Here is a 14,190-nt window from a genome sequence, read left to right on the forward strand (position 1 = left end):
CAACAATAACAAAACTTACCACTTATCAGGCGTCTACCGCGTGCCAAGAACTGTACTGATAGATATTTTTTTCCTCGTAATTCTTGCAATAACCCCTGTGATATAAGAAGTATTGTCCCACGATACAATGGAAGAAACAAGGGTTCAACCCAGATCGCACAGCTAGTCAGAATTTGTGCCTGGATTTGAAGTTGGAGTTTTCAGCCTCCAAAGTCTGTGTTCTAACATTATCCTTCACTGCCTTCTTGTAGCACCAATGGGAACTATCTTCCTTACACCCCTCTCCTTACCACTGGAGGAGTCCTCACTATTTATTCCTTGCTCAACAAGCCCCCAGTTCAATAAAGATAACAACCACCAACACTTGTAGAAAACTCTGCGGTCTGCACGGCAGTTACACCCCATTATTACTATTGTGCTGCAGTTGCAGATGAGACTGGGCTGGGACAGTGCAGTGACTTGCCCACGTTCCGTGGCCACAAGTGGCAGGGCTGGAACCCAACCCCGGGTCTCCTGCCTCCCGTCCTGACTTCCACTCTCCCCTGAGCCGTTTCTCCCCTGCCCGCCCCATCTCCCCTCTGGCGCCTCGTGGGCGTATCCCCCAGCTGCTGCCTTGCAACTCTTCCCTCGGGTGTGCACTGTCTCCCTGGGGTGACACGGATCCCCCGGCTCTTTCACTCTTAACAAGGCTCGACTGGGGATGTGAAGCCAGCCATTGTCAAACAAGAGGCCTTCCTGATGAAATCATCAGTCAGGCCCTGTCTCTGCTGGCTGTGGCTTGGAATCACCCAGAGACACTGCTCATCCCTGCGGATGAGTCCAATGGCCCTCGGCAGCCCCACGTCCTGGGGCAGGCAACCCTAGGGGAGGTCATGTCTGCAGGACCCCTGCAAAGCAGACAGGTCTTTTCTACCCTTCCTCTTGCTCACCCACCAGCTCCCCTCCAGTTCCTCAGAGATCCATTCTTTTCATTAGTTTTCATGAAACCCATCGTATGGAGTGACCAGGGCTGACTTGGATACACAGAACGCGGTGCATCCACTGGCGCACACTTAGCGGGTGCACTCGCCTCTCATGCTGCCTCCGGAGTTGCAAGGCGCTCTCCTCCCCCCAGCTGCTCCCCACTCCCCCCTGCCAGGGGCCCCACCCCAACTGGTGAAGGCTGTGTTTGGGGCTCGCTCTCTTCCCCTGGGCGCAAGTGATGTTGGCTCTCCTTTCTCAGGGCTGCCTTCTCCTTCCAATGGATTGTTTTCGCTGTGAAATAAATCTAAGCCAGGTCCCTTTCAGATGCAGCGAGGGCCGGCTGGCGTAGGGCCACATCCAGGTGACGCTGGACTGACTGTGTTGCTCGGTGGTGGGTGGAGCTGCTCCATCCCTGCAGCCCCTCCGCTCACTGCACGAAGGACTGCTTGACTCTCAACTCCCCACCAGCTGAAGGTGAATGGGCGGCTTGACCAAGAGGAGTTTTCAAGGCTGTGGAGCCGTCTTGTTCACTGCCAGGTACCTGCGTGTTCCCTTTTGACGAGCACTCTTATTCTGTCTGGTTTAGCATATGTTTACTGGGTAGCCCGATCCTACACCAGGGTTGAGGGCTATGAAAGAAGAGGAACCTCACCCCCACCCTCAAGGAGGGCCCCTGTTTTGCTTGGGGAGCTGTACACGCACCACTAGAAGGTACGAGGCGAGGCCCGGTCAGGTGGCGGGCTGAGGACGGCTCTAGGAGGCTGGAGGAGAAACGGGTCGCAGTGACTGTAGCTAAAACTGCCAGCTAGCACTGCCCTCGTCATTTCCCTCCGGGCCCACCGCAGCATCCCCTAGGCCGCTGGTTCACCCCATCTCCTTCCCCTCCATCTGCCAGAACACACATCAGAATCACAGCTGTGGTTTGTGGCCTCAGTGTGGCCCCACTGTTGTTCTCAGGACAAAGTCAAAACTCATCAGCTATACATGAGATCCTCTGAGTTGGGACCCACTTTGGGGTCCAGGAGAAGCCCTTTCCCTCATCCCACTCCCTCCATCGGACCCCAGCTATGAGACCCCTTGAACTCAGAGCCTGCCTGATGCCCACCCAGCCTGCGGGTCCAGCCCCAAAACTCCTTCCCCGCGGGGCCTCCCCTGGGGGCCTTGCCCGCCCCCCTAAGACCCAGTTAGTTCCCCTTCAGCTCCTAACACTTGAACCCACAACAATAAAATAAAAACACTTTCTGTTTACATATTATTTATTTATATCACCTAATCCCTGATTGGGGTCATTTGGTGTCTCACCAGGCACTGCAATGGCTTGACAGTCCTCCCATTAGATTGCAGGGTCCTCCAGGGCAGGGATCCCTCATATTCATCCTTTTCCCCAGGGCCTTCCACAGTGTCCAGCACACAGAAGGCACTCAAGAGTTCTGAACAAATGACCGAACGAATGCATGACTGAATGAATGAGTCCGTACCTAATTGAGAACACGCTAAGTCTCTGAACTCACAAAAGCCAACTAAGGCCAGAAAAAAGTTGTTAAGCCGCTGTTTCACAGTGATTGGCTCCCATGAGCTGCCTCAGCTGCACACCTGCTTGGGGGTATTTTGCTTTAAAACAGCTCCTGGGCAACAGCTGAGCCTAGGCGAACATTAGGAGTCCCGGGTTCAGTCCTGCGGTGCTTGCCTGCCTCATTCAAGGCAAGTTACTCACCCACCTGTGTCCTCACCTAGGAAGCAGGAGGAGCCTGAGGGTTAGAGTGAGAATTAGGGAGAGGGAGAAAAGTCTCAGGCAAACAGAGAGCCGCCCTGTACAAAATCGGGGTGTTCAGGTGACTCCACACCACGGCCGTGCTTGGTCCCAGGCGCAATGCTCACGTGCCTTCCGAGCTGCCTACACAGCACTCACTATCGTGCAGGGCACGCTCCTAAACACTTTATAAAGATGTGCTCATTTACTCCTTGCAACGAACCTGTGAGGTAAGTACTGTAATTGGCCCTGTGCTCCAGAGGGGGAAACTGAGGCCTAGAAAGGTTAGGTCACTTGCCCCAGGTTAAACAGCTGGTAAATAGTCAAGCTGGGATTTATACTCAACAATTTGGTTGTAATGTCTGTGCTATTAACCCCACCCTAGGCAAACTCTAGAGAGCTCTCTATCTCCCTAGAAAGTAGGAAGCCTCCTGGGGCGGCAGGAGCCCAGTCTAGGGGGTGAGGAAGAGGAAGGAGAGCAGGTTGGGGGAGCGGGGGGAAGGTGCGGGCCTGGGAGAGGGACCCGCCGCCCTGCACCTGAGGGCCAGGCAGGCAGCTTTATCAAGCAGAGCCCATTCCCCACCCCCCAGCCTCAGCTATGCACCCTGCCGACCTCTGAGCTGGGCCCACTCGTGTTTTAGTGAAGCAGCCTCCAGGGCTGGGAACGAGATTTATCGGGACCTCCCTCTACCCAGCTACCCAGGACATCCTCTTCCAGGTGGACATTGGGACTCACACGGGCTTCTTGCTTTTTCTCCCATATCAGAGTGTTTTCCAGAACTCCCGGAAGAACTCTGGAGTCTTCCCGAGTCTGGATTTGTGGAAGGCCATAAAGGACACAGGTAAAGCAGGCGACCCTTTGAGCCGTGATGACTGGTGGGGTGTGTGTGTGTGTTGCCCTCGCCCCCAGCATGCTGTAGGCAAGGCTGGTAGAGAGGTGCCGGGCAGGGGCGGGGAGAGCAGAGCACAGTCTTTGTGCCCTCCCCTGGTTTGCACTGGGTCCCTGAGCCTCCTGGCTCCAGACGCAGACTCCACCCTCCCCCGCCCGAGTTCTCGCCTGCCAGTCAATTCTCCTGACTGTCTTCTCTCCCCAGCGCAGCTCTAATTGTGTAAAACTGACCCCGCATGGTTGGTACCCCACCAGAAATCTAGCTTGCCTTGAAGATGCTTCCATCTCAGCATCCGGGCCATCAGGGTTAAATACCCACAGGTGGGCTGATGTGCTCTCTTTACAGAGGGTCTGGGGCTAAGTGAAATCAAATGGCCTCTGTCTGCTTCAAGGAAGCAAGAGCTTTCAGTCCTGGGAGAATGATAATAACACCGCAGGGTGCAGATGCTTCATATTTCAGCAAGAACTTGCACTCACGTCACCTCATTTGATTGTCTCAACAGCTCTGGAACTTGGGAAGGACAGGAGTCATTATCCTCACTGTACCCATGGGGGAAATGGCTCACAAAAAGGGTAAGTCAGGAAATTGCCGCCTTCCTGAATAAAATGTAAAATCAGGCTCCCGCAGGTCGCCTGCTGGAGGGGCAGCCTCCATGGGTCTCCCTCCCAGGGGCTCTCAGCCTGTTGAGCAGGTAGAAACCTGAGCTGCCGCCCGCCCCGGCTTCAGCCTCTATCCTCGCCTTACGTTTTCACAGCCGAGGGCTGTGGTTCTCACACTTGCGTCAGGACCCCCCGGGGCTTGTGAAAGTGCAGATGGTGAGCCTCACCACCTGCCCAAAGTTTCTGCTTCAGGAGGACTGGGGTGGGGCTCAAGAATTGGCCCTTCTGACAAGTTCCCTAGTGAGGCCAAAGCTCCTGGTCTGGGGAATCACACTCTGAGAACCACTGAATGGCCAGTGAAAGGTGAAACCTTTAAAGGAGAACCTCACTAATGACTCCAGAATAATAAAAGGGAGAAAGAGAATAGTTGGAATTTGGCTGAAAAGCTGGCAGGGGCCAGTCCGGTAACTGAAAGGGGCAACAGAGCTGATGTGATTTGAGGGGGCAATTTGAGAACATGCAAGCTGCAGAGGCATGCCCTATCTAAAGGCATTCAAATTCACATTTTATTAGCTCTGCAGGAGAAACCAAACGTGTTTCTGGCTGTATGGGGCCCACAGGCCACCAGGCTTGTCCCCTTGATGGATGGTTTGGTGTACAGTGTTCTGCTGGCTCACCGGGGTGCACAGGCCCCCCTGGTTTTCAGTCTGCCGTTGTTGGTTCTGTGGTCAGTGCCCCCCTGGAGCTCACAACTAGACATGCACGATCACAGGACCCAAAGAGGGTGAGGCAGCTCTCTCCCGTCCACCTGAGGCCACCACCTGAGCTCTCTGCTCTGAGGACAGGACCACCCCAACTCCCGGCCTCCTCCCCGCTCACAGGCTCCCCCTGTGTCCCAGACTTCCTCGCAGGGATCTCCGTCACCACTGAGCGGCTGGATGTCATGAGACTCCGCTATAGCGACAGCACAGGCGGGGTCAGCTTCCCCAGCCTGGTCTGCGTCCTGATGCGGCTTGAAGCCGTGACAAGTAAGTGTCACCCCGGGGCCATCCTGGAGACCTTCACAGTGACCAAAGGACACAGGAGGGGACCAGGAATGCGCTCTGGCCCCAGGCCTGGGCTCGTCCCAAGGGACAGAGCCAATGTTAGCCTGTGTGATGATGTAGTTGCCTGGAGTCCCCAGCCTCCCTTCTGCACCCTTTTCTCCCCAGGGCATTCCCCCACCCCAGGTCGCTCATTTCCTCATCACCCTACTAGCACCTCTCTCAGGGACAAGGTTAAATCGCTGTGGCCCCTCTCTCTGAATAGGCCCCTCAGTTTAAACCTATTCTTTTTTTTTTTTTTAAAGAGTGATCTTTTTTTTTTTTTTAATTATTTATTTTTGGCTGTGTTGGGTCTTCGTTTCTGTGCGAGGGCTTTCTCTAGTTGCGGCAAGCGGGGGCCACTCTTCATCGCGGTGCGCGGGCCTCTCACCGTCGCAGCCTCTCTTGTTGCGGACCACAGGCTCCAGACGCACAGGCTCAGTATTTGTGGCTCACGGGCCTAGTTGCTCCGCGGCATGTGGGATCTTCCCAGACCAGGGCTCGAACCCGTGTCCCCTGCATTAGCAGGCAGATTCTCAACCACTGCGCCACCAGGGAAGCCCTAAACCTATTCTTTAGTCATACAACGAATGGTTTGATCGCTGCTGAAGTGTTGCACACACAGCGAGTAGGTGGGAGCAGGAGGTCCCCCCCAAGGCCTCAGAAATCCAGCGATGTAGGCCAGAGGTTTTGACACTTTTTAGCAGCACACCCCTTTGTTTAAAATGACATTTCACGTGAAACCCCAAGCCACAATATAGCTCCAAATGGAGCTGTTGTGGTTGAGGTCGAAGTGGGATCTGGCCTCCACTCACGTCCTTGCACCGCCCCTGCCATGTGGCACTAACCCCACAGCTCTGAGGCAGGCAGTTAACAAGGTGGAGAGAGCAGAGCGCCGGGAGGGTAAAGGAGAAGCCAGAGGCACAGTCTTGCTCCAGGGAACTCGCAGCTGGACAAGGAGGTGCCCCGAGATACCTGCTAAAACAAGCCCCCGCATCCCCACAGCCAAGTGTGGAGAGTACAAAGTGCAAGGAAGCTGCAGGGGGCAGGGGCGTGTGGCGCAGAGCAGTCAGGGGGCTGTTTTGAGGGCTGAGCCTGAGCTGTCCCATGTTTGGCTGGAATGGAGGGGAGACCGAGCACACTCCAGGGCTTCGCACAGAATCACCACGTTGGCTTTCATCGCACGTGGGCCCAGGCCTGTCCTGATTCTTCTCCTCCTCTTTACCCTAGAAGCGTTCCAGAACCTCTCCGAGGATGGAAAAGGACTCTACCTGACAGAAATGGAAGTGAGGTACCTTCCCCTCCCAGAGACAGGGCACAACCCCAGGCTACCTCTCCTCACCTGATTCCAGGGGGCATTTCTCTCTCTGAGGTTATTGAACAGTCTGTCAAAGGCCAGCCAAGCTGCCGGCCCCCCTGCCTCCAATTACTGCCTTTATATATTGCTGGCTGCCAAGGCTGCTTTAGGATCCTGGCAGACAGATTTTATTTTTTCCAATAGCTTAATAAAGCAGAGGATTGTGTGGGAGTCATAAATCCAAGAGGGAACTAAGGAACACCTGCGGAGCTCACTGGTTTTTAAAACTTATTTATTTTATTTATTTATTTTTGTCTGCATTGGGTCTTCATCGCGGTGTGTCGGCTTCTCATTGCGGTGGCTTCTCTTGCTGCAGAGCACAGGTTCTAGGCGTGCGGGCTCAGTAGTTGTGGCACACAGGCTCAGTAGTTGTGGCTTGCGGGTTCTAGAGTGCAGGCTCAGTAGTTGTGGCGCACGGGCTTAGTTGCTCCGCAGCATGTGGGATCTTCCCGGACCAGGGCTTGAACCCGTGTCCCCTGCATTGGCAGGTGGATTCCTCACCACTGTGCCACCAGGGAAGCCGCATGAGCTCACTGTACATTAAACTTACTCCCAGTGAGTTTTTAGAAGGAGCCTCCTGGCCCAGCCAGCTGGTTGACCTCAGCTGTCCCTCTCAGTGCCCGGCTATTCAGGGAGCCTGGAAGATATGCTGTAATAGAGGGCCGAGACCTCCTGCTTGGGTTGGAATTAGCTGGAAAAGGTTGATGAGACTAGACTGAGATCTTTCAAGGGAAGAGGGTACCATTTGCCCTGCTCTGTGTTAAGCTAACTAGTTTAAAGTTGGGTTGTAACGAGGATGCTTATTTCTGACTGGATGAACCTGGTGATGTACAACTGAAGCCAGGAGGAGCGCAGACCCCAGAGCCCAGGTAAGACGACGCAGCTTTAGAATCATTTCCTCCCAGGGGCACAATGCATCTTCCCCTCCAGGAACTGCACACAAGACTCTCTCCCTGGGGGCAGCCTCCCCAGAGATTGCAGAGCCCTTCTCTATGTGAGCCAAGGCTCAGCTGCTTGGCCCATGAGTTTCAAGGCCAATGCTGCAGATTTCATCCAAGTCATGTAGGACAAGGGGCATCCATGAAAGAGTGTGGCCTGGAGGTTATGAGGGAGGGATTTAGAATTCTTTTTTAAAATTTCTTTTTATTGAGATGTAATTGACATTTAACACTGTGTTGATTTTAGGCGTGCCACATAATGCTTTGATGTATGTATGTATTGTGAAACGATTACCATGACAAGTTTGGTTGTCACCTCACATAGTTACAATTTTTTTCTTGTGATGAGAACTTTTACAATCTACTCTCTCAGCATCTTTCAAAGCTACAACACAGTATAGTCACCATGCTGTATGTTAACAGCCCCAAAACCTCTGTATCTTATAACTGGAAGTTTGCACCTTTGGACCACCTTCACCCATTTTGACCAACCCCCTTACCTCCCACCAGTGGCAACCACTTTGTTCTCTGTATCTATGAATTCAGTTGTGGTTTTTTATTAGATTCCACATGTAAGTGAAATCATACAGTATTTGTCTCTCTCTGACTTATTTCACTTAGCATAATACCCTCAAGGTTCATCCATGTTGTCACTAATGGCAGGACTTTCTTCTTTTTTATGGCTGAATAATATTCTGTATGTATATATGTATATCACATTTTCTTTATCCATTCGTCTATTGATGGACATGTATCAGTAGGTTGTTTCTATGTCTTGGCTACTGTAAATAATGCGGCAATGAACAGGAAGGTGTCTGTGTCTTTCCGAGTTAGTGTTTTTATTTTCTTTGGATAAATACCCAGAAGTAGAATTGTTGGATCATATGATAGTTCTATTATTAATTTTTTTTCAATTAAGTGACCATTTATTGAATAACACCTATATGAGAGGCACTGTGCTGGGCTCCAGGGATACAGAGATAAATAAAATTCACATGGTTTCTGCCCTCAGTTCCTCACTGTCTAGTGGGAGAGATAGTCTTATAACAGGAAACTACACTCTAATATACAAGATGCAATGAAAGAGGCTTGGGTGCTGTATGGACACTAAGGGGAGTTCTTCAGATGAGTTCAGCTTTGGATATGGTGATGTGCTTGTGGAACACCCATATGGAGATCTCCCATTGACAGCTGAACATACAGGTCTTTAGGGAAATCAAACTTGGTCATTGCCCTGGAGGGTCTTGCTATGGAGTGAAAGAGACAGAAATGTAAATACGGACTATAATAGATCAATTGCAATACTCTGTAGTGAAGGCTAACACAGAAGTTCACGCAAAGATGATGGTACAACTAAGTTGGCCTGGAAGTTGTGATGTCTCTCTAGGAGACAGCCTAGGAGCTGAGTCCAGAATGATTAGGAGTTGTTATCCAATGTTGTGGGCTCTTGATGAGGTCACCGTTCACATGGAGTACTTTGGATGGACTGAGCGAGACTTCAAGGCAGAAGGACATCACCAGCTGGGCAGTCAGCGGGCAATGTGCAGGCAGATGGTCATGGGAGGCCCTCCTCTGAGGGCAAGACCCACAGCTCACAGTCTGCCTTGACACAAGTAAAAGGTGGCATGCTGTGCCCACTCCAGTGGTGGGTGTGTCTGAGTTGGTTCGGTGTCCTGTGGAGAGTGGACACCCAGAGCCTATTACAGATTTTTTAAGGAAACTCCATACAGTTTGCCATAGTGGCTGTACCAATTTACATTCCCACCAACAGTGCACAAAGGTTCCCTTTCTCCACCTCCTCACCAACACTTGTCTTTTTGATGATACTCATTCTACCAGGTGTGAGGTGATACCTCATTGTGGTTTTAATTTGCATTTCCCTGATGATTAGTGATGTTGAGCACCTTTTCATGTACCTGTTGGCCATCTGTATGTCTTCTTTGGAAAAATGTCTATTCAGATCCTCTGCCCATTTTTAAATCAGATTGGGTTTTTTTTCTATTGAGTCATATGAGTTCTTTATATATTTTGGATATTAACCCCTTATCAGATATTTTTATTTCCTTCAGTGTTTCATTCTTTTCCCAACCTTGCCCTTTGCCTTTACTGTCTGCCCAGCCCTGGGTTAGTTACCTCATTCTTGATCCTTCATGTCTTGGCCCCATTGGGTTTCCATAGTATTTATTCATGTAAACCACCTCCCCAATCATAACATTCAAAACACTGTTTTGTTGCTGTTGCTCACTCCTTCCTTTTTTTTTGTAGAGCCTTATTGAAATATAATTCACGTAGCATACAGTTTACCCATTCAAGGTACACAGCTCAGTGGTTTTCAGTACAGTCACAGAGCTTGGCAACCATCACTACAATGTAAGTTTAGAACATTTTTCATCACCACAAAAAGAAACTCCATGCCCATTAGCAGTCAAGTCCTATTTTTGCCTCATCCCTTAGGTTCTAGGTGACCACTAATCTACTTCTGAATCTATAGATTTGCCTATTCTGGACATTTTGTATCATTTGAATCATGCAATATGTGGTCTTTTGTGACTGACTTCTTTCACTTAACATAATATTTTCAAGGTTCATCCAGGTGGTAGCATGTATTAGTACTTCATTCCTTTTTAGTGCCAAATAATATTTCATTTTGTAGGTATACCATATTTTATTCATCCATTCATCAGTTGATGGGCACTTAGGTAGATTCTACTTTTTGACTATCGTAGATAATCCTGCTATGAATGTTTGTGTACAAGTTTTTGCATGGATGTATGTTTTCACTTCATTTGTATACTTAGAAATGGAATTGCTGGATCGTATGGTAACTTGATGTATAACATTTTGAGCAACTGCCAAACTGTTTTCCAAAGCAGCTACACCACTTTACATTCCTACCAGCAATAAATGAGAGTTCCAATTTCTCCACGTTATCGCCAACACTTTTTTTAATTGAAGTATAGTTGATTTACAATACTGTGTTAGTTTCAGGTGTACAGTATAGTGATTCAGTATTTTTGCAGATTATATTCCATTATAGGTTATTACAAGATAATGGATATAATTCCTTGTGCTATACAGTGTATCCTTGTTGCTTATCTATTTTGTATATAGTAGTTTTTATCTGTTAATCCCAGACCCCTAATTTGTCCCCCCCCCCAATTCCCACTTCCCACTTCCCTTTGGTAACCACAAATTTGTAACCACAGACTCTATGTCTGTGAGTCTGTTTCTGTTTTGCATATATATACATTTATATTATTTTTTAGATTTCACATATAAGCAATATCATATAGTATTTGTCTTCGTCTGACTTATTTCGCTAAGCATAATATTCTCTAGGTCCATCCACATGGCTGCAAATGGCAGAATTTCCTTCTTTTTTATGGCTGAGTAATATTCCATTGTATCTATACCACACCTTCTTAAGCCAGTCGTCTGTTGATGGGCACTTAGATTGCTTCCATGTCTCAGCTATTGTAAATAGTGCTGCTGTGAACATTGTGGTGCATGAATCTTTTTGAGTTAGAGTTTTCATTTTTTCCTGATAAATACCCAGGAGTGGAATTGCTAGAGCATATGATAGTTCTATCTTCAGTTTTTTGAGGAACCTCCATACTGTTCTCCATAGTGGCTGTACCAATTTACATTCCCACCAACAGTGTATAAGGGTTCCCTTTTCTCCACATCCTCTCCAACATTTGTTATTTGTAGACTTTTTGATGATAGCCATTATGACAGGTGTGAGGTGATACCTCGTTGTGGTTTTGATTTGCATTTCTCTAATAATTAGCAATGTTGAGCATCTTCTCATGTGCCTATTTGCCATCTGTATGTCTTGTTTAGAAAAATGTCTATTGAAGTCTTCTGCCTATTTTTTATATTGAGTTGTATGAGCTGTTTGTATATTTTGGATATTAACCACTTGTCAGTCACATCATTTGCAAATATTTTTTTCCATTCCATAGGTTATCTTTTCATTTCCTTTGCTGTGCAAAAGCATTTAGTTTTGCTTTTATTTCTTTTACCTTAGGAGACTGATCCAAGAAAATATTCGTATGATTTATGTCAAAGAGTATTCCGGCTATGTTCTCTTCTCGGAGTTTTATGTGAGCGAATGTTCTAATCTCATTGTTTTACATGTGGCTGTCCAGTTTTCCCAGTGCTAGTTGTTGAAGAGCCTGTCTTTTCTCCATTGTCTATTCTTGCCTCCTTTGTCGTAGGTTAATTGACCATAGGTATGTGGGTTTATTTCTGGGCTCTCTCTTCCGTTCCATTGATCTATGTGTCTGTTTTTGTGCCAATACCATGCTGTTTTGATTATTGTAGCCTTGTAGTATTGTCTAAAGTCTGGAAGCATTATACCTACAGCTTTATTCTTTTTTCTCAGGATTGCTTTAGCAATTTGGGGTCTTCTGTGGTTTCATATAAATTTTAGGATTTGTTCTACTTCTGTGAAAAATGTTCTGGGTAGTTTGATAGGGATTGCATTAAATCTGTAGATTGCTTTGGGTAGTATGGTCATTTAAATAATATTAATTCTTCTAATACAAGAGCATGGGATATCTTTCCATTTCTTTAAATCATCTTCAATTTCCTTCATCTCGCCAACACTTTTCATTGTCTTTTTTATTATAGCCGTCCTAGAGGGTATGACGTTATATCTCATTTTGGTTTTGATTTGCAGTTCCCTGCTAGCTCATGATGTTGCGTACCTTTTTGTTGTTTATTGGCCATTTGTATATCTTCTTTGGAGAAATGTCTGTTCAAATCCTTTGTCTGTTTTTAAAATTGGGTTATTTATCATTTTGTTTCTGAGTTGTAAGAGTTCTTTATATATATATTCTAGTTACCAGTCCCTTACCATATATGTGATTTGCAAAAATTTTCTCCCATTCTGCAGGTTGTCTTTTAAGTTTCTTGATGATACCATTTTCAGAGTTTTTAATTTTGATAAAGTCCAACTTATCTATTTTTTCTTTTGTCACACTTTTGGTATTGTATCTAAGAAATAATTGTCTAACCCAAGATCATGAATATTTACTCCTATGTTTTTCTCCTAAGAGTTTTATAGTTTAGCTCTTACATTTAGGTCTTTGATCCATTCTGAGGTAATTTTTGTATATGGTGTGATGTAAGGGGTCCAACTTCATTCTTTTCCTGTATATCCAGTTGTCCCAGCACCATTTATTAAAGAGACTATTATTTGCCCCATTTTGTTGTTTTGGCACACTTTCCAAAAACCAGTTTATCATAATGTAAGGATTTATTCCTGAACTTTAAATTCTATCCCATTATCTTAATGTTTGTCCTTTTGACAGTACCACACTCTGTTGATTACTATAGTTTTGTAGTATGTTTTGAAATCAGGAAGTGTGAGTCTTCCAACTTGGTTTTCTTTCTCAAGATTGTTTTGGTGACTGAGTTCCTTGCATTTACATATGAATTTTAGGGTCAGCTTGACAAACTCTGCAGAAAATAAAGGCAGCTGTGATTTTTATGGCAATCACATAAATCTGTAGATCAATTTGGGAAGTATTGCCATCTTCACAATATAACATTTTCTGATCCATGAACATGAGATGTCTCTCCATTATTTTTAGATCTTATTTAATTTCTTTCAACAATATTTTGTGGTTTTCTGTGTAGAAGTCCTGCACTTCCTTTGTTAAATTTACTCCTAAGCATTTTATTCAATTTGGTGCCATTATACATAATTTCACTGTTAGCTTGTTCATTGCTAATGAATAGAAGTAAAATTGATTTTTGTATGTTCTGCCACCTTTCTGAACTTATTTCTTAGTTCTAATAGTTTTTTAGGGGATTCCTTAGGTTTTATATATATAAAATCATGTCATCTGCAAATGGAGATAGTTTTATTCTCTCCATTCCAATCTGGATGACTTTTATTTACTTTTCCTGTCTAACTGTCCTGGCTAGAACTTCTAATACAATGCTGAGTAGAGGTGGAGAAAGCAGACATTCTTGTGTTCCTGATCTTGGGAGAAAACTCCCAAGTGTTTCACCAATAAGTATGATGTTAGCTGTGGGTTTTGTTTTTTGTTTGTTTGTTTGTTTTGGCCGCACCACACAGCATGTGGGATCTTAGTTCCCTGACCAGGGATGGAACCTGCACCTCCTGCAGTGGAAGTGCAGAGTCTTAACCACTGGACCGCCAGGGAAGTCCCGCTCTGGGGTTTTTGTAGATACCATTTGTCAAGTTGAGAAAGTTCCCCTGTATTTGTAGTTTGCTAAGTCAGCACACTTTTAATTACTTTCTTGATGTCTGTATTCCCTGCTACACTGTAAGCCTAGGTATGTCTTATTTGTTGCTATCTCCTTAGCATGTGGAGAAACCACTCAGTAACGATTTCCAAAATGACTGAAAGAAATTGTCCTTTCAGGTTTGTGTCTTCCTTTGTTTTGTTCTCCTCCCAACTTTTGTAAATGGGATGTAAATATTGTTAAAATTGTAAATATTGTCAATATTGTCTTAAACCCACATCTTCCTGCTAGTTCAGCTATTTCTGTTTTCTTCCCCATTGGGATTACCAGAGAGCAGATAGTTAACATTATCTTGTTATAATCTCCAATACATCATGACCTATATTCTT

At 46.5% G+C, this 14,190-nt stretch overlaps 1 protein-coding gene across 1 annotated transcript in view; it reads left to right on the top strand.

Annotated features, from left to right (window-relative positions):
• CAPN13 (calpain 13) overlaps positions 1 to 14,190 on the top strand; it is a 66,749-nt gene that overhangs the window by 45,702 nt on the left and 6,857 nt on the right. The window contains 4 exon segments of the mRNA XM_036872581.1: positions 1,432 to 1,500; positions 3,480 to 3,555; positions 5,102 to 5,230; positions 6,515 to 6,570. Of these exon segments, the coding sequence (XP_036728476.1) occupies positions 1,432 to 1,500; positions 3,480 to 3,555; positions 5,102 to 5,230; positions 6,515 to 6,570 (330 nt within the window).

The sequence above is a fragment of the Balaenoptera musculus genome, chromosome 13 (genome assembly GCF_009873245.2).
Source record: "Balaenoptera musculus isolate JJ_BM4_2016_0621 chromosome 13, mBalMus1.pri.v3, whole genome shotgun sequence".
NCBI lineage: Eukaryota > Metazoa > Chordata > Mammalia > Artiodactyla > Balaenopteridae > Balaenoptera > Balaenoptera musculus.